This window comes from Nicotiana tabacum, chromosome 2 (assembly GCF_000715075.1).
Source record: "Nicotiana tabacum cultivar K326 chromosome 2, ASM71507v2, whole genome shotgun sequence".
NCBI lineage: Eukaryota > Viridiplantae > Streptophyta > Magnoliopsida > Solanales > Solanaceae > Nicotiana > Nicotiana tabacum.
This window is the reverse complement of record NC_134081.1, coordinates 96,259,802-96,285,793: the sequence shown is the minus strand read 5'-3', so window position 1 is coordinate 96,285,793 and position 25,992 is coordinate 96,259,802. Positions and strand designations below refer to the sequence as shown.

Genomic DNA, 25,992 nt, shown 5'->3' with positions numbered 1-25,992 from the left:
GTGATGGTACTTATCGACATGAATGATGATGTTATTTGAACGAATAAAAAGGGAAAGACTTGAATGGTAAAATGTTCCCAAGTGCCAAGAACTACTTAACAAATGAGGCTGTTTGTGCCATGTAACGAAAGATGGGAAAGAAATGTGAATTTGAATGAACAATTGAAAGAGGTATGTCTCACTTGAGATGGCTTAGCCGGTCAGGCCGAGACCGGACTCCGTGTAAAAACACGTTGGCATTGTGAGTTGTAGCTTTGGCACTAAAGATTATTAACATAAAAAGATGGAAAGATTGAATTGGAAACTATGTGATCCTTACTTGGTGTTTCTTTGTATTTCTGTGAAGTACTTATTGATTATTATGACTGCCTTCTCTCTGTTCACTGTTCATTCTACTAAGATTGGTGTTTGCCTTACATACTAGTACTATTCGACAGTACTAACGTCCCTTTTACTGGGGGAGCTACATCTTTAAATGGATGTAGGTGGTTCCATCGCAGATAGTGTCGATCGCAGATAGTGGTGCTCTCTTTCTCTCCTCACAGCAGTCTTGGTGAGCCCCATTCCTCCCAGGGGTCATGTAGTCCTTCTTTTGTATAAGTTTTCATATTTTGATGTATAGCCGGGGCCTTGTTGCTGGCATTGTCATGTTACTCTATTGTACCCATAGAGGCTCCGTAAACGTTTATGTAGGTCATGTATGTATGTTGGGGTGGTCGTTGGATCGAGTTGTATTTTGGAAACTCAACTATGGCATAACGTATATAAGGAAAAATGAACTAGCAACGTTTATATATTTATATAACTGATATCTCCTCTATTTTACAAATAGTGATGCGTTCCTCTTTTTGGATTATGAATTAGTCGGGTAGGAAAGGTTTAATAGGCTTGCTCGATCGGGTTCACTCGGTTGAGCGCCGGCCGCGCTCCCCGAGGTTGGGGTATGACACATATGCTTTGGGTAGCCACTATCTATGTACCATTGTAGGATGCTTCCTTTCACTGTTCTCTGTGAACCCAAACGAGTTTGGGTCTCTTGTAATGAGGAAAGGGGTGAATGAGGGATCTTCTGGTCCAAGCAGGCATTATGCGTTTTTTATATGAGGGACCAGGTTCTCTACCAGTAGTTACACTTTTAGCAAAAACTTTATTTTTCTGTTGTGACTGAAATCTGGCCATACAGTTTTCTTTAAAGTGGCAAGTGTTACCGCAGTGAGTGCAAAGCCAATTGTCAGGTAAAGTAACGTACTTGCTATGAGGGTTGTAGGAAATCTTTTCCCTTTGGAACCCATTCCCCTGCCTGTTTCCCCCATTATTGGTGTACATGACAATGATAGCATCAGAGGACCAAGTCCACTTGAGAGATTTTTCAATATCACACTTCATTCTACCTAGTTCTTCCTGAAGTTGTTTGTTTTTTCTTAAGCTCAGCACACAGACTAGACTTCACTGAATTTAACTCACTTTCAAGTTTAATATGTGCCTCACTTGCAACTTCCTTTCCCTTTTGAGAATTTTCAGGCCTACTCTACATTTTAAGTTCCCTAATTGTTTCCTTCAAGTCCACTATCACCACTAATAGGTCATCTCTCTCATGCTCAATGTTTGTAACTCTCTTAGCTAAGACTTCTTTTTCCTTTCTTACACACTCAAAGGTCTCTTTTAGGTCTACCACAATGACCATTAGATCATCTCTTTCATGTTCTATATTTGCAATTTTTTCATCTAAGGCATCCTTCTCTTTCTTCAGGTTCTCAATTGTTTCCTTTAAATTAACAACAACGATTACTAAGTCATCTCTGGTTTATTATGCTTCTCCTAACTCCACAGTTAAAGCATCTTTATCATTTATAAGACTGTAATAAGAATCAATCAACACATTTGCCAAAGGCATGAGTTTTTTAGGAGAATAAGATTTCAGATTTCTCTGAACATCCAGAAAATTTACCTCACCATCGTTGTCATCTTCATCATCATCAGACTGAGCCATCAAGGCAAAGATTGAGTCATACCCAATTGCTTCACTTTCCACTTCCATCATTGTACTATCATCATGATCATTTTCTTCTTCAGATTTGTTGGAGGAGTCTCCCTGTGCAGCAAGAGCTTGCTTTACAACATTGTCAGCGGCATTCTTTCTCTTAGAAGCGTTTATCAGGAACCTGGTTCCTCTTGGCTGCTTTGTCAAAGTTTTTTTTGTACTGATCTTACTTTAGGAGAGGGAAATCCTTGATGAAGTGTCCTGGATTGCCACATTTACGATAAAGGTCATAATATTTTGGCTTGAACTTCCTCTTTTTCGAATGCCTCCATTCTTGCGAACCATCTTCTGGAATCTTCTTGTCAAGTAAGCCATATCACCATCCTCACTACTTGAATCATTGTTGACTGCCTTGAAGACCGGGTTCTTCTCCCTTTTGGGTTCTCTTATTTCATTGTCCTTCTTCTTCTTCTTCTTCATTTCATATATTTTCAGATTACCGACAAGTTCATCAATGGTTAGCTCCTGCAAGTCCTTCGCCTCTGTAATTGCGTTCACTTTGCTTTCCCAAGAACTGGGCAGCACACTAAGGTTTTTTTGACAAGCTTGTTTCTTGGAATAATTTCACCAAGAGAGTGAAGCTCATTAATGATATAGGTGAGCCGAGTATGTATATCTTGGATGGATTCATCATCTTTCATCCTGAAGAGCTCGTATTCAGTTATGAGCATGTCGATCTTGGATTGCTTAACCTGTGTTGTTCCTTCGTGAGCTGTCTGAAGGGCTTCCCAGATTTCCTTGGTTGACTGACATGCCGATATCCTATTGTATTCATCAGGATCAATGCCACAAACAAAGGGATCAATGCCACAAACAAAGGGCCACAAACTGACATTCCGATATCCTGTTCGCACGAAAATTCTTTTCTACGGCCTTTCGATCAGCGTCATTGAATTCCTTCCTCGTCTTGGGAATGGCTACAGCTGGGTCGCCAAGATTCTTGGTAGGAACAAAGGGACCATCAAAGATGACATCCCATAGCTCTGAATCTTCAGCCATGATGAAGTCGTGCATCCTAGTCTTCCACCATCCATAATACTGTCCGTTGAACCTAGGTGGTCTGTAAGTAGACTGGCCTTCTTCGAAGTTTGGCGAAGCGGTCATGAGGCCTTTCTAAGTATTAGCCTGATAGAAAGAACCTTCTCTGATACCAATTAATAGAATTCGATGGCCCACCTTTCACCACCCAAACCGTAGGGCCGCGACGGGCACCCAATGCCTAACTCAACTGAGTACCAACGCAAGGTATCATTCGTATCATACTATCATGGGTAAATAAACTGGAAAGGCCGTTATGAGATAACTAGAATAAAACATATGGGAATACTGGACATAGGACGACCCTAGTACTTCTAGGAATAGAATTATTTGTGAAAGTTTCGTACTTGCTCATTTCTTGCATCATATGGTTCATGACAAAAAGGAAAGAAGGGATAGACTTAATATACCTTAGCACAATCTTTACAATCACCAAGTTGAACTCGCCTCTTAGTACCTTAATCTAAAACAACGTTAATAATACTATCATTAAGTTACGAAAGGTACAACTATCACACAACGAACGACAAGCTTATTTTGTATTAAAACGGGCAGCATCTCCCCTATAATCCTTACTTGCTTCAAATTCAAGATAACACCAAACACAACAATATCAACATGTATGCATTATTTTCCAACCTTATATATACAACAAAATATTACAAAACAGCCCAACACACCCCAATCTCTTCATACACAAAACGACCACCGTAATAGTGTCAAACGGCCCGAGAATATTACGACGAACGACCAACCCTACACCCTGCATTTATGTGGTGTTTCTGCACAACCTTACTCCTCCAAAACTCCACAAAACAGTAGTAAAACACGCAGCCCAACAGAAACACAAAACAATTCACAAAACTGTCTGCTACAAGTGAATAACTAGAACTTACAGCTTCTGATGACCGTCCCGTGAGTTCTAACTATTAGGAAACGAATTTATCAACCTTACTTGATATTTAAACACTTAAATACAGAAATTACACGTTTTCTTAACTATTAATTACCTTCCAAAACTCAAACTACAAAGAAAAAGAGAGGCGATATAGCGATACTTACGTCGTAGGGATCGTTTTAATATTATCATTTCTTGATTCCATGCCCGGGATGATAATCTTGTTTGAAGCTCTTGAAGAGAGCTTAAGAGTAAAGTTAGGGGTCTTATTTGATTGTGTTCTTGAAAATTGAATAAAGAAACAAGATAAGGATATAAATATCCATTTTGTTTGAAAAGTCAAAAGGTGCTACTTGGCACCCTCGCATTGGTCCTTCTTCTAACGCTTATAACATTGTATTTGGGTGTCGTATGAACAAACGGTTAAGAGCATTGGAAACTACATTCCAAGACCTTCAATTTGGTATATAATATATCCCAAAAAGACCTCATATAGCACACAAAAGGTATTTCTCAAAAAGCTTTGTTACAAGGCAAATCCTTAGTCGGTTTTTCTGCAACTTTAATCCGATTTTTCCCAAACTTCATATTTTCTATCAAAATATCATATATAGACATATTATGACTTTAAAATCATTTAAATCATGATTAAAAAGTCTCATATGCATTACGTCACCTTGGGACGCACAGGGTGTAACAATCTTCCCTCCTTAGAAACATTCGTCCTCGAATGTTAAACTTCTAGAAATCTATAGTAATTTTGGAAGAGTCTCCTTTGTAACGGTACTACTACCAACTTGTCACACAGAAAACCCAACAATTCAAAGCCATACAGGGCCACAATCATCAATAACACCAATGGCCTCACCCGATAAATAACAATAACTAACATAAGAATCAAGTACCATATACGTAACTAAAGGCTATGATGTCTCAGTCTGATCCTCCCCCGGAAGTGGTAACAAGTGAGGATACCTAGTCTTCATTTCTTTTTCATCTTCTCAAGTCATCTCCTCCACATTATTGTTAATCCAAAGTAATTTAACCGAAGCTACATCCTTAGTTCTTAATCTCCGAACTTGTCTATCTAGTATAGCAATGGGAGCTTCCTCATATGATATTTGCTCTGTAACCTGAATATCGTCAACTGGAATGACTTTAGAGGGATCTTCAATACACCTATGGAGCATAGACATATGAAATACTGAAGGTACATACTCCAATTTGGAAGGCAAGTCTAACTCATATGCTACTTGGCCTACTCTGCGTATAATCTTATAAGGTCCAATGTACCGAGGGGTAAGCTTTCCTTTATTACCGAATCTCATAACGCCTTTCATCGGTGATACCTTTAGGAATACCCAGTCATCTACCTGAAACTCCAAGTCTCGTCGTCGGTTATCTGCATAGGACTTCTGACGACTCTGAGCTGCTAATAGCCTTTCCCGTATAAACTTAATCTTCTCAACTACCTGTTGTACCAACTATGGTCCTACTAAATTAGTTTTTGCAACCTCGAACCATCCGATAGGTGACCTACACTTTCGTCTGTAAAGAGCTTCGTATGAAGCCATCTGAATGCTGGAATGATAACTATTATTATATGCAAACTCAATAAGTGGAAGATGATCATCCCAGCTACCCCTGAAATCCATCACACAAGCCCATAGCATATCCTCCAGTGTCTGAATAGTACATTCATCCTGACCGTCTATCTGGGGATGAAATGTTGTACTAAGACTTACCTGAGTCCCAAATCCTTTTTGGAAGGACCTCCAGAAATTAACTGTAAACTGAGCACCTCTATCTGAGATAATAGATATAGGGACACCATGAAGTCGTACTATCTCCCTAATGTAAAGCCTTGCATAATCCTCTACTGAGTAAGTAGTCCTGACAGACAGAAAATGGGCTGCTTTTGTAAGTCTATCGACAATAACCCATATAGCATCGAACTTACATTGGGTACGAGGTAAGCCTATGATGAAATTCATATTAATCACTTCCTATTTCCAAGTCAGAATCTCTATAGCCTGTAATAATCCATAGGGTTTTTGATGCGCAATCTTAACCTGCTAACAATTTGGGCACTGAGCAACAAACTCTGTTATATCCTTCTTCATTTCGTCCCACCAGTATATTCCCCTGATATCATGATACATCTTCGTTGCTCCTGGATAAATAGAATAACGAGAATAGTGAGCTTCTCCCATAACCTACTGGCACAACCCTGCCACATTAGAACACATAATCGACCTCGATATCTGAGGACTCAATCTCCTGTAATCTCAAATGGTGTATTCTCATTTTGAGGGGATGTATCTCTGTAATGAATTAGCACAGGATCCTCGTACTGGCGTTCCTTCACTTCAGTTACTAAAGAGGATGTTGTCGTGTCCTGAATAGTAACTCCGGTATCACCTGAGTCCAGTAATCGAACTCCAAGACTAGCTAGCTGATGAATCTCATGGGCTATCCCACACTTTTCTGGCTGTAAATATGACAAGCTACCCATAGATCTATGGTTTAGGGCGTCGGCTACTACATTCGCCTTCCCCGGATGGTATAAAATATCAACGTCATAGTCTTTCAGTAGCTCCAACCATCTCCTTTGGCGTAAATTCAATTTCCTTTGATTGAAGATATATTGAAGGCGCTTATGATCCGTATAGATATCAACATGAATGCCATAAAATAGTGCCTCCACATCTTTAGTGCATGAATCACCGCGACTAACTCTAAATCGTGGGTTGGATAATTCTTCTCATGCTTTCTTAGTTGTCTTTAAACATAAGCAATTACTTTTCATGGTCGTTCTTCCACTTGTTGCATAAATACATGGCTTATCTCATTGCCCACAAATACTGGAATTTTCTATAACTCATATGATCTCAAATATCATCTTTTGATTTTTTTTCCCGTTCATTAGTCACGATAGGTGCCACTTTCTTATGGAGTGCATACAATGTTATTGTGAGACTGTTGTTACAAGACCATTTCTTCCTTATGTCACTATGCTTAAGTTGAAGCCTTCTTCCTTATTCCCTCAGCTAGTCTTTCTTTGTAGTACTTAAGAGAGACCCTTTGACTTCTGTAAAGCTGCGAGCTTATTACATCGTATACCCGAAAGAATTTTTGATGTTCTTACTCACCTATAATTATCCTTAATTACTTACCTCCGCGCCTTTGTGCTCGTAAGGTTGATTCTGAATTGAAATTTTTGACTGTCTTCTCAGTGGCACCATTTTTTTTGTAACACTTATATGGTACCTTTAACAAACTCCTATCTGAATATTTCTCAAGGATTACGATATCATCAAAGTTACGAGACTGAATTCCCTATGTTGGGTTCCACTATGTTTATCTTGCACAACCTGCTGATTTGTGGATATCCTTTGTTTAGCCATGGCTAGGCTCTTCCTGAATCAACTACTAACTACACATTAGTCCATTATCATATCTATATTCTGCGTAATCTCTCGTGTGTTATATCATTTGTCTTAACTTACCCCGCACACTTGCTCATTTTGTATCCAGTGTTCATTTGCACTTATTTATTAATAACATCTAGTGATGGAACCCTTTCTGCCTCTCCCCATCGTCATACTTACAAAATGTTCTGGAGTCGTATCATATCCGTAGGATCTGAATAAATGCAATCTCATTTCTTTCGCCTTTCTAACACATTCTTCCTTTACTATTCCATAGTTACCTTAACCACATAACTCCGACTTAATACCATATCGCACCATCATCCCCCCTTTAGGGGAGTACTAACATTTATTGCTATGAATATTTACCTATAAATGTTTCACCTCTTCATATTTAGCGTCTTTTCACATCTTCACGGACTCTAACTCGCCTTGCGGTAACCCTTCTGTACCAGGGATAATTTAATTTCTTACATACAAAGATGACACCTAGTGTAACTGGCACACTTAGTCCCTTAAGCTTAACTCTGCTCACAATGTTTGTTTTATGAAAATATCTTCCTGAATGACCTTTAAAAGTTATTCTTCTATTGTCCATGCAATTATCGCCCGGAACGCGATATCTGAAATTCTCACGATGTCAACTATTATAAAATTCTTCGGTCCCGAATTCATGTTCAGTTTATCTTATTCACTAGCCCATACTAATTTCTATTACTCCGGGGGTCTAACATTTCCTTCTGGTAATTACGTATGAGTCACCAACTCATTTCTCGAAATGGAGACATGACTTTATGGCTTATACTCTTTTATTGTCTCAAGGAATGTAACTTCTTATATTTTACTTCACTTGACTATAGAATCTGTAGTCCTGTCATATTTTGATTTACCGTTATCATCCATTTATCACATCTTACTCATAATGTTTCATTTACTTTCTTCTTATTCTCCTGCTAATATTTCTGTCTATCTCCTTATTATGAAAACTTCTTCAAAATATTCTTTCACCTTTAGCCCCCTTGATTCAACTTACTGGCTCTTCGGGTCGCCTAACACTCTCTCTTTACTAAGGACGAGAGCCATACAAAGGTAAATATTTATCCCTTCTAGGATTCTAATGCCAATCTATTAATATTTCTGAACATTCTAGTATTCATATCTGATTGTACTATTCTAGAGTGCACCATCTGGGTATCTCACAAGGAGAACCATTATCATGTTTGCAATATCCCTCAGAAATGAGAGCTAATGATAACAATTCATCCATAACTTTGGGTTACTCTAACCCCAGCTGGATGCTGATATCCCATCCTTCTCTTAAATTATATCTGTTAGCTCGCACAGGGTATAACTGAAATGGGTGTTTTCAAGTGAATATATCTTTGTTATTGTTGAAAGTAACTCAGAATGCTTATATTTCTCTGCCTGAATTGTAAATACAGATAATCTTCACTAACTAGGTACCTCGTATCCTTCTTCACCTAGCTTCTTTTACTTGTTGAAACTTGTATCTACCTTCTGATTCTCTCGTTGCTCTTTACCATATGGGTAGATAGATATTCATGCCTTAGGGCTCCTTATCAAGAGGCTCACAAGCCGCAGTACACACATATCTACAGAAGGCCTTACATTTACTCATCATAAACATGACGCAAAATCGAGTTCCTCTGACTCAACTCTTCCACAGCCACATTCAATCTCTTACCAACTGTCTTTCTGGATGTAGATGTCATTGTATAACAACTAAAATAGAATTTAGGAATTTTAATTTCTTACAACTGAGCTCTACCACACGATCTAGAGTAAGAAGAAAGAGTGACAGTCCTAAATGCCCTGTAGCCTCCTGCTTATAAGTGTGGTGCACAACACACCTATAAACAAGACTCTACTAGACACGGCTTGTAGACTCCCTAGGATAGAACTGCTCTAATACCACTTTTGTCACGACCCAAACCGTAGGGCCGCGACGGGCACCCAATGCCTAACTCAACTGAGTACCAACATAATGTATCATTCGTATCATACTATCATGGGTAAATGAAACAGAAAGGCCGTTATGAGATAATTAGAATAAAACATATGGGAATAATGGACAAAGGACGAACCTAGTACTTCTAGGAATAGAATTATTTGTGAAAGTTGCGTACTTGCTCATTTCTTGCATCATATGGATCATGCCAAAAAGGAAAGAAGGGATAGCCTTAACATACCTTATCACAATCTTTCCAATCACCAAGTTGAACCCGCCTCTTCATACCTTAATCTAAAATAACAATAATAATAATATCATTAAGTTACGAAAGGTACAACTATCGCACAACGAACGGCAAGCTTATTTTATATTAAAATGGGCAGCATCTCCCCTATAATCCTTACTTCCTTTAAATTCAAGATAACACCAAACACAATAATATCAACATGTATGCATTATTTTCCAACCTTATATACACCACAAAATACTACAAAATAGCCCAACACACCTCAATCTCTTCATACACAAAACGACCACCGTAATAGTGTCAAACGGCCCGAAAATATTATGACGAACGACCAACCCTCCACCCTGCATTTATGTGGTGTTTCTCCAACACCTTACTCCTCCAAAACTCCAAAAAACATTAGTAAAACACGTAGCCCAACAGCAACACAAAACAATCCACAAAACTGTCCGCTACAAGTGAATAACTAGAACTCACAGCTTCTGATTACCGTCCCGTGAGTTCTAACTATTAGAAAATGAATTTATCAACCTTTCTTGATATTTAAACACTTAAATACAGAAAGTAAACGTTTTATTAACTATGAAGTACCTTCCAAAACTCAAACTACAAAGAAAAAGAGAGGCGATATAGTGATACTTACATCGTAGGAATCGTTTTAATGTTATCGCTTCTTGATTTCATGCCCGGGATGATAATCTTGTTTGAAGCTCTTGCAGAGAGCTTAAGAGTAAAGTTAGGGGTCTTATTTGGTTGTGTGTTCTGGAAAATTGAAGAAAGAAACGAGATAAGGATATAAATATCCATTTTGTTTGAAAAGTCAAAAGGTGCTACTTGGCACCTTCGCATTAGTCCTTCTTCCAGCGCTTATAACTTTTTATCCGGATGTCGTATGAATGAACGGTTAAGAGAGTTGGAAACTACATTCTAATAATTCAAATTTATATATAATATGTCCCAAAAAGACCTCATATAGAACACGAAATATATTTCTCAAAAAGCTCTATTACATGGCAAATCCTTAGTCGGTGTTTCCGCAACTTTAATCCGATTTTTCCCAAACTTCATATTTTCTATCCAAACATCATATATAGCCATATTATGACTTTAAAATTATTTAAATCATGATTAACAAGTCTCATATTCACTACATCACCTTGGGACGCACAAGGTGTAAAACAAACTATATAGAGAATCAGGTTCTCTATTAGTTTTCACAGATTACATGAACACAGCAAAAAGTAAATAATGCTGAGAGTTTTTACGTGGAAAGTTCCCAGCTCAACGGGATTAAAAACCATGACCTACCCTTGTAGGATTTCAACTTCACTACTTAGTAACTTTCAGATTACAACCTATGCAACCTAGGAATTAACCTCTTAATCCCTCACTAACTTGTAACATACTATTACAAGCCACTTTGTAATAACTCTATCACAAATACTGTACAACTCGACTAACTCTAGCCAAGACACAAACACAATGGTTTATGATTTATAAAGGGTTTTCTACGGAATTCTTCTAAACAAGCTAGAATTACTATTGAAGAACCATTACAAAGTTACAACTCAACTAAGGACATACAATAACTTGATATGGGGAACTGGTCCATAGTAGTGTTGTTCTTTGTTCTTGATGCACTTGAGAATCATTTTCTTGATGATCAATCACAGTGAGTGTGCTTGAGTAAATTCTCTAAGTGTTCAAGTGATTTGTTTTACCTTCCTTGATGTTAATAATGCATTTGTGACATCACTAGTATGATGTAAGCAAGGTAGGTAAAATACAATCCCCATAAAGTTGACTGCTGCATTGTTTCTGCACTGTAGCGTGTGCAGGCAGTAACTTTACAGCTGGGGAAGTTGACTTGTGCAATTTCATCGGGAAATGGTAGCTATATGTTCCCTATATTGTTCCTTTGACTCTGAAGAGTTGAACCATATCCCAAGCTGGAACCTTTTGGTCTTAAGGTCTTGAGAATGTGTAAGGAAAACCCAGTGGGATAAAACCTTATAAGGAAAAAAGAGTACAACGCGTATTAACTCCCCTGATGAGATTATCAATTTACATCCTTGAGCTTCGCATTCCAATCTTGTGCACCATCTTCAAAAGATCATTGGTAGAGATTTGATAAACAAATCAGCCATATTAACTTGAATGAATATATTGCACCTTGAAATCATCATTCTTGATAGATATATAATGTCTTCATCTAATGTCGTGGAATGGCTTTTCAATATCTCCATAGAGGCGAAAAAATTCTCTATCACATTATCATGCTTATAGTTATAGCAATATACATTTGTGCACAAATTGTACTTAGGATGTGGTACTTCAGGACCAAGAATTGTATATGCTTTAAGCGATTTAAATCTTTCAGAGATTGTCATATAAGCCATATAAATAGAGTTTAGATGCATATCAAGTTTTCATGTCATGCTAGACATATAATATAGATAAAAGTGATTACACACTCTGTTGACTTTATACTTTTAAATGTTTGAACTGCAGGTCCAAAACTACATGTCTTTCATATAAAACCAATTCTTCTTGAATTGTTTCCTAGACTTAAGATCCTCATATATATTTAACATTATCATAGACGTAATCGATGAACATTTTATATCGGTTCCAACAATCGGTTTTTTTTCATAAAGACATGACATATAGATCTCTTCATTCATATTTTCAGGTACCTAAACCTCTCCTGAATTTTATGAAATGTTATGTCATGTGATCTTCTAGATCACTTACCACTTTATTATGATCATTTTGATCATTTGCTCATCTTCTTTATCAAGAATTTTACTTGTAATCAAATTATCTATACGCTTTAAGCGAACCATAGTCCTTGTCCTTCTAGGACTTATTTTAGTAGGAGCATTTGTAGTGAGACTATAGTTACTTTCTTTGGGTTAGCAAATGCGTCTGGCATGCTTTGCAATATATTGTAGATGAATTATCTTTTTATGAACTTCAAATTCATATTATCTTATTCGAGGATCTAGATATACAAATGATAATTCATTCCACGTAACTTTTTCTCAATTGTTTATCTTGTCTCCCCTCATGTTAGAAAAACTAACTTGCTTCCACAACTTTGGATCCACATTTGTGCATTATGGTGTTAATCAAAAGATACACCGCATATCAATAATAATAAGATGAAATTATTTGGTTCCTGACCTCGAACTACTTGTGAGGGGAGAATGTAATATACTTTCGTATATAACGTATATCAAGCTGATATATATAATTTTGTTCTCATAAGCAATAGTTTAGCTATTAAGCGGAGGCCGTCAATAATTATTTTGCTAAACTAACTGGGATATAAACCAACTTATCAAGATAAACTTTTTTGAATAGAAAATATGGAAATTATGCTCGAAATTAAGGTAGCTAGGAAGGAAGCTAAGCTGGCGGTCACGGAGGCTAAGACTGCAGCTTATGGTCGTATGTACGAGGAACTGGGGGAGAAAGGCAGGGAGAAGAAGTTATTCCAACTGGTCAAGACAAGAGAGAGGAAGGCTCCGGATTTGGACCGAGTGAGATGTATCAAGGACGAAGATGGTAGAGTATTTATAGAAGATGCCCAGATTAAGAGGAGATGGCAGACTTACTTTCATAAACTTCTTAATGAAGAAGGGGATCGATATATTGTGCTAGGTGAACTGGAGCATCCCGAGAGTCACCGTGACTTTGGGTACTGCAAGCGCATTGAGGTTGAGGAGGTCGTGGGAGCTATACGTAAGATGAGCGGGGGCAGAGCGAGCGGGCCTGACAAAATTCCGGTTGAATTTTGAAAGTGTGTGGGTAGAGCAGGCTTGGAGTGGCTGACGGGGCTCTTTAACGTTATTTTTAGGACGAAGAGGATGCCAGATGAGTGGAGGTGGAGTACGGTGGTTCCGTTGTATAAGAACAAAGGTGATATCCAGAGTTGTAACAATTATAGGGGTATCAAATTACTGAGTCATACCATGAAAGTTTGGGAGAGGGTGGTTGAAGCGAGGGTGAGGAGGACAGTGTCTATATCCGACAACCAGTTTAGGTCCATGTCGGGTCGTTCAACTACGGAAGCTATACACCTTATTAGGAGACTGGTGGAACAATATAGGGAGAGGAAGAAGGATCTGCACATGGTGTTTATTGATCTGGAGAAAGTGTATGACAAGGTTCCAAGAGAAGTTTTCTGGAGATGCCTGGAGGCTAAAGGTGTGTCGGTTGCCTACACTAGGGCGATTAAGGACATGTATAATGGGGCTAATACTCGGGTTAGTACAGTAGGAGGCGACTCTGTGTATTTTTCGATTGTTATGGTATTGCACCAAGGTTCTGCGCTAAGCCCGTTCTTATTTGCCCTGGTGATGGACGCGTTAACACATCATATTCAAGGGGAGGTGCCATGGTGTATGTTATTCACTGATGACATAGTTCTGGTTGATGAGTTGCGAGCCGGTGTTAACGAGAGGTTGGAGGCTTGGAGACAAGCTCTTGAGTCTAAAGGTTTCAAGCTGAGAAGGACAAAGACGGAATATCTGGAGTGCAAGTTCAGCGCTGAGTCGAGGGAAGTAGACGTGGATGTGAGGCTTGAATCATAGGTCATCCCGAGTAGAGGCAGTTTCAAGTACCTTGGGTCGGTTATCCAAGTGAGAGGGGAGATTGACGAGGATGTCACACACCGTATTGGAGTGGGGTGGATGAAGTGGAGGTTAGCTTCTGGAGTCCCGTGTGACAAGAGAGTGCCACTGATACTCAAAGGTAAGTTTTATAGAGCGATGGTTAGACCGGCCATGATGTATGGGGATGAGTGTTGGCCTGTTAAGAACTCACATATCCAGAAGATGAAAGTAGCAGAGATGAGGATGTTGAGATGGATAAGATTAGGAATGATGATATTCGGGTGAAGGTAGGCATGACTCCCATTGATAACAAGATGCGGGAAGCGAGGCTTAGATGGTTCGGGCACGTTCAGAGGAGAAGCCCAGATGCTCCAGTAAGGAGGTGTGAGCGGCTGGCCTTGGAAGGCTCGAGAAGAGGTAGAGGGTGGCCTAAGAAGTATTGGGGAGAGGTAATCAGGCAGGACATGGCGAGGCTTCAGATTTTCGAGGACATGGCCCTTGATAGGGAGCTGTGGAGGTCGAGTATTAGGGTTGTAGGTTAGGAGGTAGTTGAGTCTTTCCTTAGTTCGTACATTTGTGAGGCTAGTTTGGTAGGGTTTTTGTCTGAGACAGCTAGTGGCAATATTGTCTCTTACTACTCTTTCGTTTTTCATAGAGCCGACTCTATTTAATGGTTACCGCTTTCGCTCTGCACCTATTTTCTGGCTTTCATGATATTGTTAATTTTTTCTTATGGTATCTGTTGGTGGTACTGATATTGTCTCTTTTCTCTTCTTTTCTTTTCTTTTCTTCTTCTTGGGCCGAGGATCTTTCGGAAACAGCCTCTCTACTTTTTAGCTAGGGGTAAGGTCTGCCTACACACTAACCTCCCTACACCCCTCTAGTGAGATTTTACTGGATTGTTGTTGTTGTTTTTGTTGTATGCTTGAAATTAAATTATTGAGAAGTTACCTCACAAACACCGGTTACAGATTAATAATAATCGCACATGTAACCATCTCATACATGCATCTTATGTGGTATACATGGCAGGTGAATGAGCCCATATTCACCTTTGATAAATTTCAAAATTCAAGGGATGTAATCCTAATTTTAGTTGGTATAATAATCGCGAGAACAAGCAAAATAAGAGAATTCATAAAGAATCTTCTTCATCACTTACCCATGTTAATTCTCATTTATTTTGCGCATCTAAATCAAGATTGCTTAATAGGTCATGCTTGATAAAATTGTCTGTATTAGTAAACTTTATGTTTACAACATGACATGCGCAATTGTTAATTAAACTTCCAGTTTACTGCGACATGGGTTTTAAATTAACAGACATCCAGTTTACCGTGTCATGTAATTCCGTCATATTTTTTATTTGTGTAATACAAATCAGGCAATAAAGCGGTTAGTATTCATATATACATATTACCCTACTACAGTTGTAGTAATATAAAGATATTAAATCTTCATTATTTATAGTCTCAATATAACCATCCGCTTTCGCGATTACTTTATAAACTCAATAAGTTTCTTTGAGACTTACTACGACACAAAATAGTAAAATTGGCTCTTCCAGAGCTCTCAATTAATTTTGTACTACCACGTATTCATCAATCTATATGGTGAATAAACTTTTAAGGAGAAAGTTATACCATTATGGTCATGGTCAAAATTATATGCAAGATCTGTTTCTTGCATTACTGTTGTCTTTTAATAATCATATTGCTAAATTATTTTGGCTCTACAATAGGTACGTGACCAATGACCATTCATACCATGATAATGAAACTATTTTCTTAGTTCATCTCAGACCTCTTTCTAGAGATTAGTGTGGTATATCCACTACCACTAGGACGTTCATATTCTTCCAAGAATAAATATGTATTCATAAATCAGATGTTGTCACATTCACATCATGAATGGACCATAATTATCTATATGTGCTTTACAAAATCTCATGTCAAATGGATGACAAATATTACTTTCACATAGTGAATGGTTATTTTGAGAATTCTTAATATTCTCATTATCACAATGATGACGATTATAATTTCGTCTATTGCCACGTCCACATCCATTGATATCTTTATGGTAATAATTTTGTCTTCTTTTAGACTTATCACATACTGCTATCATATTCTCTTAAGGGAATGAGAATGAAGCAAATTCAATGGGACGGGTTTCCACTTCTTGTGCTCACAATCATACATGAATTTGATCATGGCAAGACATAGAATTTTTACCACTTCACGTGGTTCTAATTTCTTACAAACTCTATTGGCGTTATAATCAAAATTTATTGTCTTTGTTTGTATTTAAAATTATATTATAGAATGTTAAGAATTTAAAAGAGAAAAATAAAGTAAAATACTTACCTTAAATCCAAAATTTAATCATGAAGGAAGTTCATGGAACAATTGATAATTATTATGCTCAATCCCAAAGCTTCTACTCAATTGGTTAGAGTCTAGTGCTGATAACGTGTAATAAAACAATGAAGAAGAATATTGCAAAGAAAGAGCAAAGAAAAGTAGGGAGAGAGAATTCTTATATAATAATTTGTGATCAATTACAATGGAATATGACCCCTCTATTTATAGGAAAAGAGTGACTTAGCCACCAAATAAAATTCCTAAAATCTCTCTAAAATATAGACATTCACCTTAAATAAAAATCTATTTATATCACGTCCAGACTTTTAATTATTCGAGGAGATCGCTTTATGACTCATTAAAAATGTTCTTTTAGTATATGAACCTTTTATAAGAGAACCGTAACTTTATTATTAACAATTTGTAATCGGTCATACGAGATCATTCCTCACATTAATGCTGACCAGTCCTATAACCAGTTGGATAATGTTTATCTTTTCAGTTCGAGTTGTCCCATTCCACATGAAATTAGAATTTAGTTTCGCGGAGTACATATCGGATACTGCCTCAATTATTGTAGGGGTACATATCGGATACTGCCTCAATTATTGTAGGGGTAAGATCTGCATAAACGATATAGTTTGTTGTTGTTGAGTACATAATATTTATATAATTGTTCATGCTGCTACTAAACATCATAAAGTTTAGGCTAGCCAATTAAATCGTCCTCCTTTTGGAGGAAAGATCAAATAAGACAACAAGAGTTATCTTATGAGAAAACAGATTTCTGCTTCTCTCTGAAGTTTCATATGGAGCATTGCTAGTTTAAAAGCTCATCCACGTGGAGTGCTCAGTACTTTCGACCAGTTCATCTACTTCATTCTAAAAAATTTATACATCCTGAGTTTTTCTTAGCCTAGTAACACCAACGGAAATACATTAGAACAAATTGAGGAATTGCCACAAGATAAGGAAATCGAGAAAAATCAGTTCGATCATAAACAACTAGGAGGAGATTGTTTCCCATATGAAGCACCAATCACATTTAAACACGAAGACGTGGCTGGTCCTCCTCGTCCGTGGTATGCCAAGTTGATATTGTTAAGCTGCACATTCTTACAGGGCACCAGTTTACTACATTTTAAAGAGATTGCAACCTTTGAACTTGATGTTCCCCATATGTTACTGAATGTCACATTGCTTATCTGTACTTTAGAATTGTCCTGTCCCTACACAACATTAACAAAGATACTTCAATAATTCAATTCACTATGTAAAAAAGAAGTGTTAAGAAATGACACCACGTAGTCATCCTATGGGTGCTATTTAGAAATTAGTCTCAGTGTGTCAGTGAATTTCAGTTGTGTTGAAGTAAAGATTTTTAGTTCAAAATTTCAGAATAAAATAAGTACTGACTAATCCCTAAATAACAGTCCTAGAAAGGTGCTCATCACGTACCAGATTGCTGCAAGAAGGATATGGGCAGTATTGTTGATCAATGAGGACTGGATTATTGACATTTTGCATGTAAATGTCACCAAAAAATATATCAGAAGCCTCACTTGACAAAGAGGGAGCCCAAGTTTTGATCCTAGCCCCATTTTGAGTTCCGATAAATGTGCAATTTCTCACATTTATGCCTGTAACAAATTCTCCAGGGGATTTTCCTAGACTACCAATGCTAATTCCATGACCAGGTCCACAAGTAACATCGGAGATGTCGATGTTTCGGCTGCCTGTAACCATGGAAATGCAGTCATCGCCGGTCTGAATGACAGTTCTTGAAATTCTGATGTTGGTGGAATCTCCGATGTGAATGCCGTCGGTGTTGGGGCTGTCCCCAGGGGCTGTCATTCGGACGAAACTGATGTTTATGTTGTTGCAAGCAAAGAGGTTTATGTGGGAGTTCTTGCTGTTGATTGATCTCAAATGATGGATTCTTGAATTCGTCACGAAATCGAATCTCAAAGTCTAATTAAAAAGAAACACGAACATCAGAATAAAAATCATAAATGTGCTAGAAACTAGAAATATTTGTTGTTGAATAGTTATTTAGAAGAGGTGTTACAACAACTAGTGACGTTGGGGAAGGATAGTGTATGCGAATACTATCGGATTTCGAAGTGGTATTATTATTTCTATTTTTTAAACTGTTCTTTTTGGGTGGGTTTGGTCATCGAATAGTGTAGGGGTCATTGACCCTTTTCTGGGAATAGAGTTATATGACAAAATGAAGAAAATCTCTCGTAACCACTAAAGTCAACTCTAGTCCCTATTTTGGAAAAGGTTGTCTTGGTCCATAAAATGTTCCTCTGATTAATAATGGTAAGTCCATACCCTGTGAAAATTCAAGTACTAGTAATTTACCACCTTACCTAAAAAATCACTTTCGCAATGAAACATAATCATGTAATAGTATGTTAATTTTAACACCTTACCTAAAAAAACTCTTTCGTAATAAGAAACATAATAAAGTAGTAGCATGTTTAGTGGGATTATGTAGAATCTCAATTGCAATAAGATCTTTGTCCTCCTAACAAAGTAAACTAAATTTAAGGAGAAAAAGGAATGCTATTTAATGACTTCACACTGTTCAAGTATTACTACATGCCATTTGATACTCCTTCAGTTCATTTTTAGTTGTTCATTTTTAATTTTACATCCTCTTTAAGAAAATAAATAAAGTATATTTTTTTTATAATTTTATCCATAATAATAATAGTATTTTCACAAGCCTTGGGAAATGATTTAAGGAATGAGTAGTTAATGATAAGAGTAAAACAGGAAGAAAAAATATTTTTCTGATTTAGTATAGTAGATAAGTAAAATTGAAAATATATTTTTTGTATAGTGGACAAGTAAAAGCGAATAAAAAATACCGCTATCTAAAGTAACCTTGCGGGGACACAATTCCCAATCAAGGATGTCAATTAGAGCTAAAGTCAGGGAACTAAAAGATTTACTTAATATACTCCCAATTCCTTCCGAAACAAGAATATGTGACTGAAAACTCTATAGTAATGGTTTTCACTCAAAATCAACATCCTTTTCTTTTTTTTTTTTGAAAAAATCCAATGAATTAAAGAAAAAAGATTCCCTAGGTATAAAACGGTCATCCGATGTTTACGTCAAACCAATAGAAACATAACATGTATTTTGCACAAAGACTTCAAGCACGTAATCATAAGTTAATTGTACATTGTCAGTTTATTAAATCACTTAGCAGTAATAAATTAATATGATTTCATATAAACATTGAGCGCGAGCAAATATTTTACCGTGAAAAACTTACCACAGGAAGAGGCATGCAATGGGGGTTCTTGGAACAATCGTTATATGGCCAAGCAGAAGCACCTTGGCCATCCAAATAGCCACCACCTTTAACAACTAGCCCATTTATGTAACGAAAACCAATCCATGTGTTTGTGTTGAACAATGATGGACTTGTGGGAGCTTTGAGAACCCCTTTTATTACAAATCTCATTAAACTCCTGCATGGACCCTCAAATGAAACTGACCTCAACATGTAAGTTCCATATGGAATTAAAACCATACTCCTTCCTCTCCATTGACAAGCATCTTCCCATGCCTTTAAAAATGCCTGAAAAACACAAAACAAATAAAAGAAAAATTAAGAGGCGGATCTAAAATCGGTATGTGTTTAACTGAAGTCGTTGCTTTTACTTGAATCACGTATATATCTGCAAGAAAAAATTATAAATACTTATATTCACTCGCATTCTGCCAGTAACTCAAGATTCTGAATTTGTCTCGGAATAGGCATTCATGATTAGTAATGTGCATCATTATCTCATAGTCACGTTGTTTTCGCTTTGCAATCGATACAAACAAGAGAGTAGGGCCTAATTAATGCCTTTTTCCAATACAAACCTGACTATTATCTCTCTTCTCATCAGCAACTGCACCATAATCCAAAACATTGAAGAACTTAAGTGGTGAATTATAATATTGGGCATTAGCTATGCTCAAGAATACAAACAAGCACACACCAAAAGTTGCAGAAGCCAATGAAACCATTTTTTTCCCTTTCAACTGCACTGCTCTCTAACAAGAATTATATAAAAGACATAGGCTTTTAATGTTTGATGTGTAAATGATACAAATAAGGTACCCTTTTGGCTAAATTTAATTTTTTTCCTCTCTCTTGGACTTATTTTCCAATTTTGGATTTATATGCATGATCTCATTTTGACTTTTTCTTGATTACTTACCTAACATATGTATTTACCAAGTTGGCCAAGAAATAAACACTAATAATATTGTTAAATACATTAATGCCTTTGGTTTAGGGTAACCATATATCCTATTAAGTAAAACTATCAAAAAGCTATTAGTACGGACGTCGGTAGCATTTAACTGCCGATGACTTGTTTCTTTAATTTGTCACCAGTATTAATAAGCTCGTAAGGATTTGCTTTTGGAGCCAAGGATTCCATTTATGGTGGAAAAGATTTATTTCTGATTTTATCTAAACTAGTTTTATGATACGCGCGTTGCGCGTGTACAATATTTCAATGAAAAAAAAGAATATTAAAACATTATTAAAGTAGTATATTAATATGTTGTATTTGATTTATAAAATAAAAGTATATGTTCCTAAAAATAATAAATGTTGATCATGTGTACCTAACTCAATAAAAGAAAAAACTACCACATAAATTTTTTTAATCATCTGTTAATATATTCAATTATAAACTTATTTTAGTTTTATAATTTCATCACTCCAATTCAAAAATTATCATTCTTCCTTCCTAGTTTTATTATTCACATATAAAATTTAAGAGATTTATAATTTTAGTTTTGAAATTCTAATTTGAGAACTTCACTAAAAAATGAATTTGGTTGATGAGTGATATTAAATAATAGTTTCTTTGTATAACTATTAAGAAATTGAGAATAACATATCTCCCATTTAGTAAATAAGATATGATGTTCCTTAATTTAATCAAAATATAAGAGAGAATATAATATTGAGAAAAATAAACATGAATCTTCATGCTATTTTGGAGAAAAACGTATTTCTTACCGTTTTAAAGTAATGTTCATCTTTCTTTTACTTGTCATCAAATAAGCTCTTTAAATGAAATTTATTTTCGTTTAAGTTTTAAATTGATACGACACTTAAAAAGAAGAGCGAAAAGTTCCACTATTTGGTAAGAGAACATTTAAGTCAAAAGCGTGTTTTAGTATTTGAATTACAATTATTGGTTAAATATTTGGTGTTGAAGTAATAATAAATTCTAAAAGGAAAGAACTTATATAGCTAAAACCTACTCGATTTCAAATTCTTAATTATATAAGTTAGTACATAGTTCAAATATGGAAAAATTTAATCAATACATTTTAATTGATTTTGTAATCCTAAATATTAGGAAAATAATTATGACTATTCCTAAATATTAGAAAAATAACTTAATTAATATTCCTAGATATTAGGTTAAACATTAAAATTAAAAGACGATTTTGTCTAGTGTGAACTCTATTTTTAAAGGGTAAAAAAGACGAACGATATTTTGCTAAAGACATTCGTGCTTTTAATATAATATAGATAATTAAGAAGAAAGTTCTTTCTTTTCCTTATTTTGGTAACCAATTCATTCAGTTTCCGTAACGAGTCCTTTACATTTTTACACAGAACAGAACTTGCTCTATATTGCTCTTTTAGCCATTTCCTTTTTTTTTTAAAACTCTGTTTTAATTTGTTTATTTTCAGTAGAAACGGTATAGCTTACACATTCAAATTTTAATTATTTACAGTTATGACTGGCTTCCCCAAGAATTATAACTAGATTATTGATCATATTTTCCAACTAGTTCAAGTCGTTGTTACTATTCTTTAAACATTGATATCATAGAGCGTAAACTGTAATCATACATGCTTTGAGCTCCTATTTATGTGCCATTATTATAAACGTTTTTCTGTTACTGTGATCAAAACATTAAGTATAATATTTTAACATGTTGCATCACATAAACTCTAGAAAAATAAAAAGATAAATTTTACAAAACCAAATAAATTTAATTTTCTCCCCACAAAATTCTAAATATACTTTATAATATACCAAATATGGACATTGTTGATGGCTTCTTCGAAAGGCCAATTATCATGCCCACTTGAGGATTTTTACAGAAAAAATTAATAATGTGGAAAAATTAAGCAAGATGAAATATTACAACGAGACAACCGGATTCATTGTTTATTTTTTCGAGTCGATATACATAGATTATATACTATTTATACACAAATATGCATATATTATATATGGATTATATATATATATATATATGGATTATATATATATATATATATATATATATATATATATATATATATATATTCGTCAACTATTTTTAGTTTAAAAAATTAGATGAACGAAAATTTGGCTATCTTTATATATTCTTAAAGATTTTGGCAGAATTTTTCCTCTGTAACTGAGTAGGCTTAAATACAAGTTTGAGAGTTGGATCATTTAACCTTGGGCCTTTTGGTCATATTCCGAAAAGAGCTAACGAGTTGTCACTGATTGCTACAAAAATATATGCGTGAAAATGACATTAGGTACCCACTTTTAGGCATGTTGTTTAAAATATATCCATAATTTATAATATATTAAAATATTAGCCAATTTCGCTCAAATTTTCGGACACGACGTCCTAGAGTTTAAATCTCAAAATTCAAACGCCAGGACATCGTGTCCTAAAGTTTGAAATTGTGTCCGGAAGTTCGAATCTTATGACCTGAATTTTAAATTAATGATTCAGAAATTCAGGACAGAGTGTCCTGAATTCCAAATTAGATGCTCAAAAATTCAGGACACTAAGCCGTGAATTTCAAAGTTCAAAATACTTAGTCCAAAGTTTGGGTGAATTGACTAATCTTTAAATACATTATAAAATATGAATATATTTTAAATAACGAACTTAAAAGTTGTTATTGTTGTACTTCACCCAATATATGCCACCCCTAATTCTTTTTGTTCTTCTTATTTTTTATCAAAAAAACAAAAGAATATAGGGGTGGCATATATTTGTAAACTTAAAAATCAAATATGATTTATTCCTAAAAGTTAAAATACCTGCACTAAGGTAAAGGTTATCAAATCATTTTGTTCGTTTTTTCTGATAAAATTATGAAAACATTGGCATTGATATCGACTTTTTATTATGCTGGATTTTGAAAGGAAATATGGAAATGATTCACAAATGTTAAGTCACAGTCAGATTCTAATGTTGTGGTGGCTTAAGTTCATTCGATTTTTGTCCCAAGAGGATGTAGCAAACGCTACTGTATCAACAACAGAATTCTGCGAAATAGAGAATTTCTATTATAAAGTTTGAAGATTACTGCTTCAGTTAGATTTTCTTTATTTCATCCAAATTATTTGAAAGGAAAATCGAATGACGTTTTTTCATGCTACTGTCACGCGAAAAAAAAAAAATTAAATGGCGTTACTCCCAAAGGAATAAAATATTAGGTGACAAAAGTATTATGAATTTTAGAAAAAATATGCGAGCACCAAGAAGGTTGAAAATATGATTGAAAAATTATCTTTAAAATTTTATTAGTCATAGGGTATTAAATAGCCAAATAAATAAAATAGTAAACTCTTCCTACAACTAAATTACTAAACTCTTACTATAATTAAAATTTTGAATCTTCTAGCAGACTCCTCCTAAAACTAAACAACTACTTATTTTAGAAAACAGTAAAAAGAACCGTGTCTATTGAAAAATAAAGCAAACAAAGTAGAATATATATTTTGCACCATCTTAATCTGCACTATGTAATAACTTATCACAATTAGATCTGATAATTCAAGAAAATGTTCAAGGCATTAGATAATACGTAATAACAACAAAATAAAGGGGTGTTGATAAGAGATTAAGAAGGCGCCATCTGTTTTTGGCCTAAAAATGGTACTCTAAAATTCTGTAGTTTGTCTGTTTACACAGAAGAGGTGACAATTGACAACTAATAAAATGACAGATAAAATGACAAATTCAATGAATATAATCGATAGAGGACGATTCTTTTTGGCCTTGTTTAGTCTCATCAATCAGTTAAGGTCGTCATTCCCTCTGTTTCTGTGGGTCTCCTTCCTATTCCAAATTTTCGATATCTTGATTTTCAAAAATTTATTCGTTCCGAATATTTATATCAAACTAATAAATACTTACTTAATCATGTTTAGATAATACTTTACTTTAAAATTACGATTGTTAAATTATTTGATTAGTTTTAAACGTCGAACGGGGACGAATATTTGCATAAAATTAGACTCTCAAAATTTCGAGACCACATGACATGACATCCAAGAAGACCTCCTTCCATGATGTGAAATTCATCTTATCAATTTTCAATCCATTTAAATATCCCTTCTTTCTTTCAAACCTAAAAAAAGAAACCAACTGGGGAGAACATATAGATAACTGTCACTCTCCCAACCAGAAAATTGTTCCTTGCACTGGCACTATAACTAATCCAACTGATGAAAAAAAGGGTCTTACTATATAATATACGCATCATTCAAGTTTGACTAGGTTGCATCATTATATGGAGTACAATTTAATAAAAGTTTAGCTGAGCCGATGATAAAAAATTCCTTTATGTATAACAAGTTACCTAAGACTAGGTTCAGCATAACACAATATCAGAATCCATGTTTATTGCTGGAGTTAGATTCAGAATTTATTTTCTCTACACGAAGCTTTAGTTGAGCATATAGGTTGTAGCCTCTTTATATAATTCTGGATAATTCTCATCTTATAATACAAACAGTAAATCTTTTATATATCTATGTTTGAGCTAGATCGAAAGTCCATCTTTTATCTCTATCTTATATAATCTAGAATTAATACTGTATACGGTTAAAACCGGGACCACCTGATTTTACTATTTGACCGAGACCGGGAGATCGCATCGAAAGATGGCCTCGTAACGGAACAGACAAAACCATGAGGATAAGGTACCGAGTTCAGAATCGAGGCACCTGTCGAGATCGAGGCTAGTAGCGATCGAAGCCAAATGAGACAGACATCGAGCAAGATTGAAGATAGCACAATAACAGAAAGGCGAGATATCTGTGACTGGTCGAGGATCATAACGTAAATCTCGGAACGGATCAAATCAGAAACGGTTAATTAGCTAATCATGGAATTTTCTTTTGTAATTAGAGTTATACCATAAGTGAAATTCCTCTACTATTTAAGGGGGGTTCTAATCATCTGTAGGACACATTGTTCACAGATATCAAAGTAATATACTTCCCTTTCTCGTTTATACTATTGTTCATCAGCTTGTTATATTTTAATTATTCTTGTATCAACCAGTGCGAGGGTATCCAAAATCGAGGGTTGAGTTC

The 25,992-nt window shown here is 35.5% G+C and overlaps 2 protein-coding genes across 2 annotated transcripts; both read right to left on the bottom strand.

Moving 5' to 3' along the window:
- Positions 1 to 2,535: 2,535 nt before the first annotated feature.
- LOC142167495 (uncharacterized) lies at positions 2,536 to 3,040 on the bottom strand. The gene is made up of 2 exons (XM_075227615.1): positions 2,871 to 3,040; positions 2,536 to 2,803 (listed from the first exon to the last, which is right to left on the bottom strand). The coding sequence occupies exons 1-2, from the start codon at positions 3,038 to 3,040 to the stop codon at positions 2,536 to 2,538; spliced, it is 438 nt and encodes a 145-aa protein (XP_075083716.1).
- A 14,287-nt stretch (positions 3,041 to 17,327) lies between these two features.
- On the bottom strand, positions 17,328 to 20,647 carry LOC107788135 (exopolygalacturonase-like). The gene is made up of 4 exons (XM_016609794.2): positions 20,501 to 20,647; positions 19,902 to 20,210; positions 18,068 to 18,580; positions 17,328 to 17,838 (listed from the first exon to the last, which is right to left on the bottom strand). The coding sequence occupies exons 1-4, from the start codon at positions 20,645 to 20,647 to the stop codon at positions 17,605 to 17,607; spliced, it is 1,203 nt and encodes a 400-aa protein (XP_016465280.1). The 3' UTR covers positions 17,328 to 17,604.
- Positions 20,648 to 25,992: the final 5,345 nt, after the last annotated feature.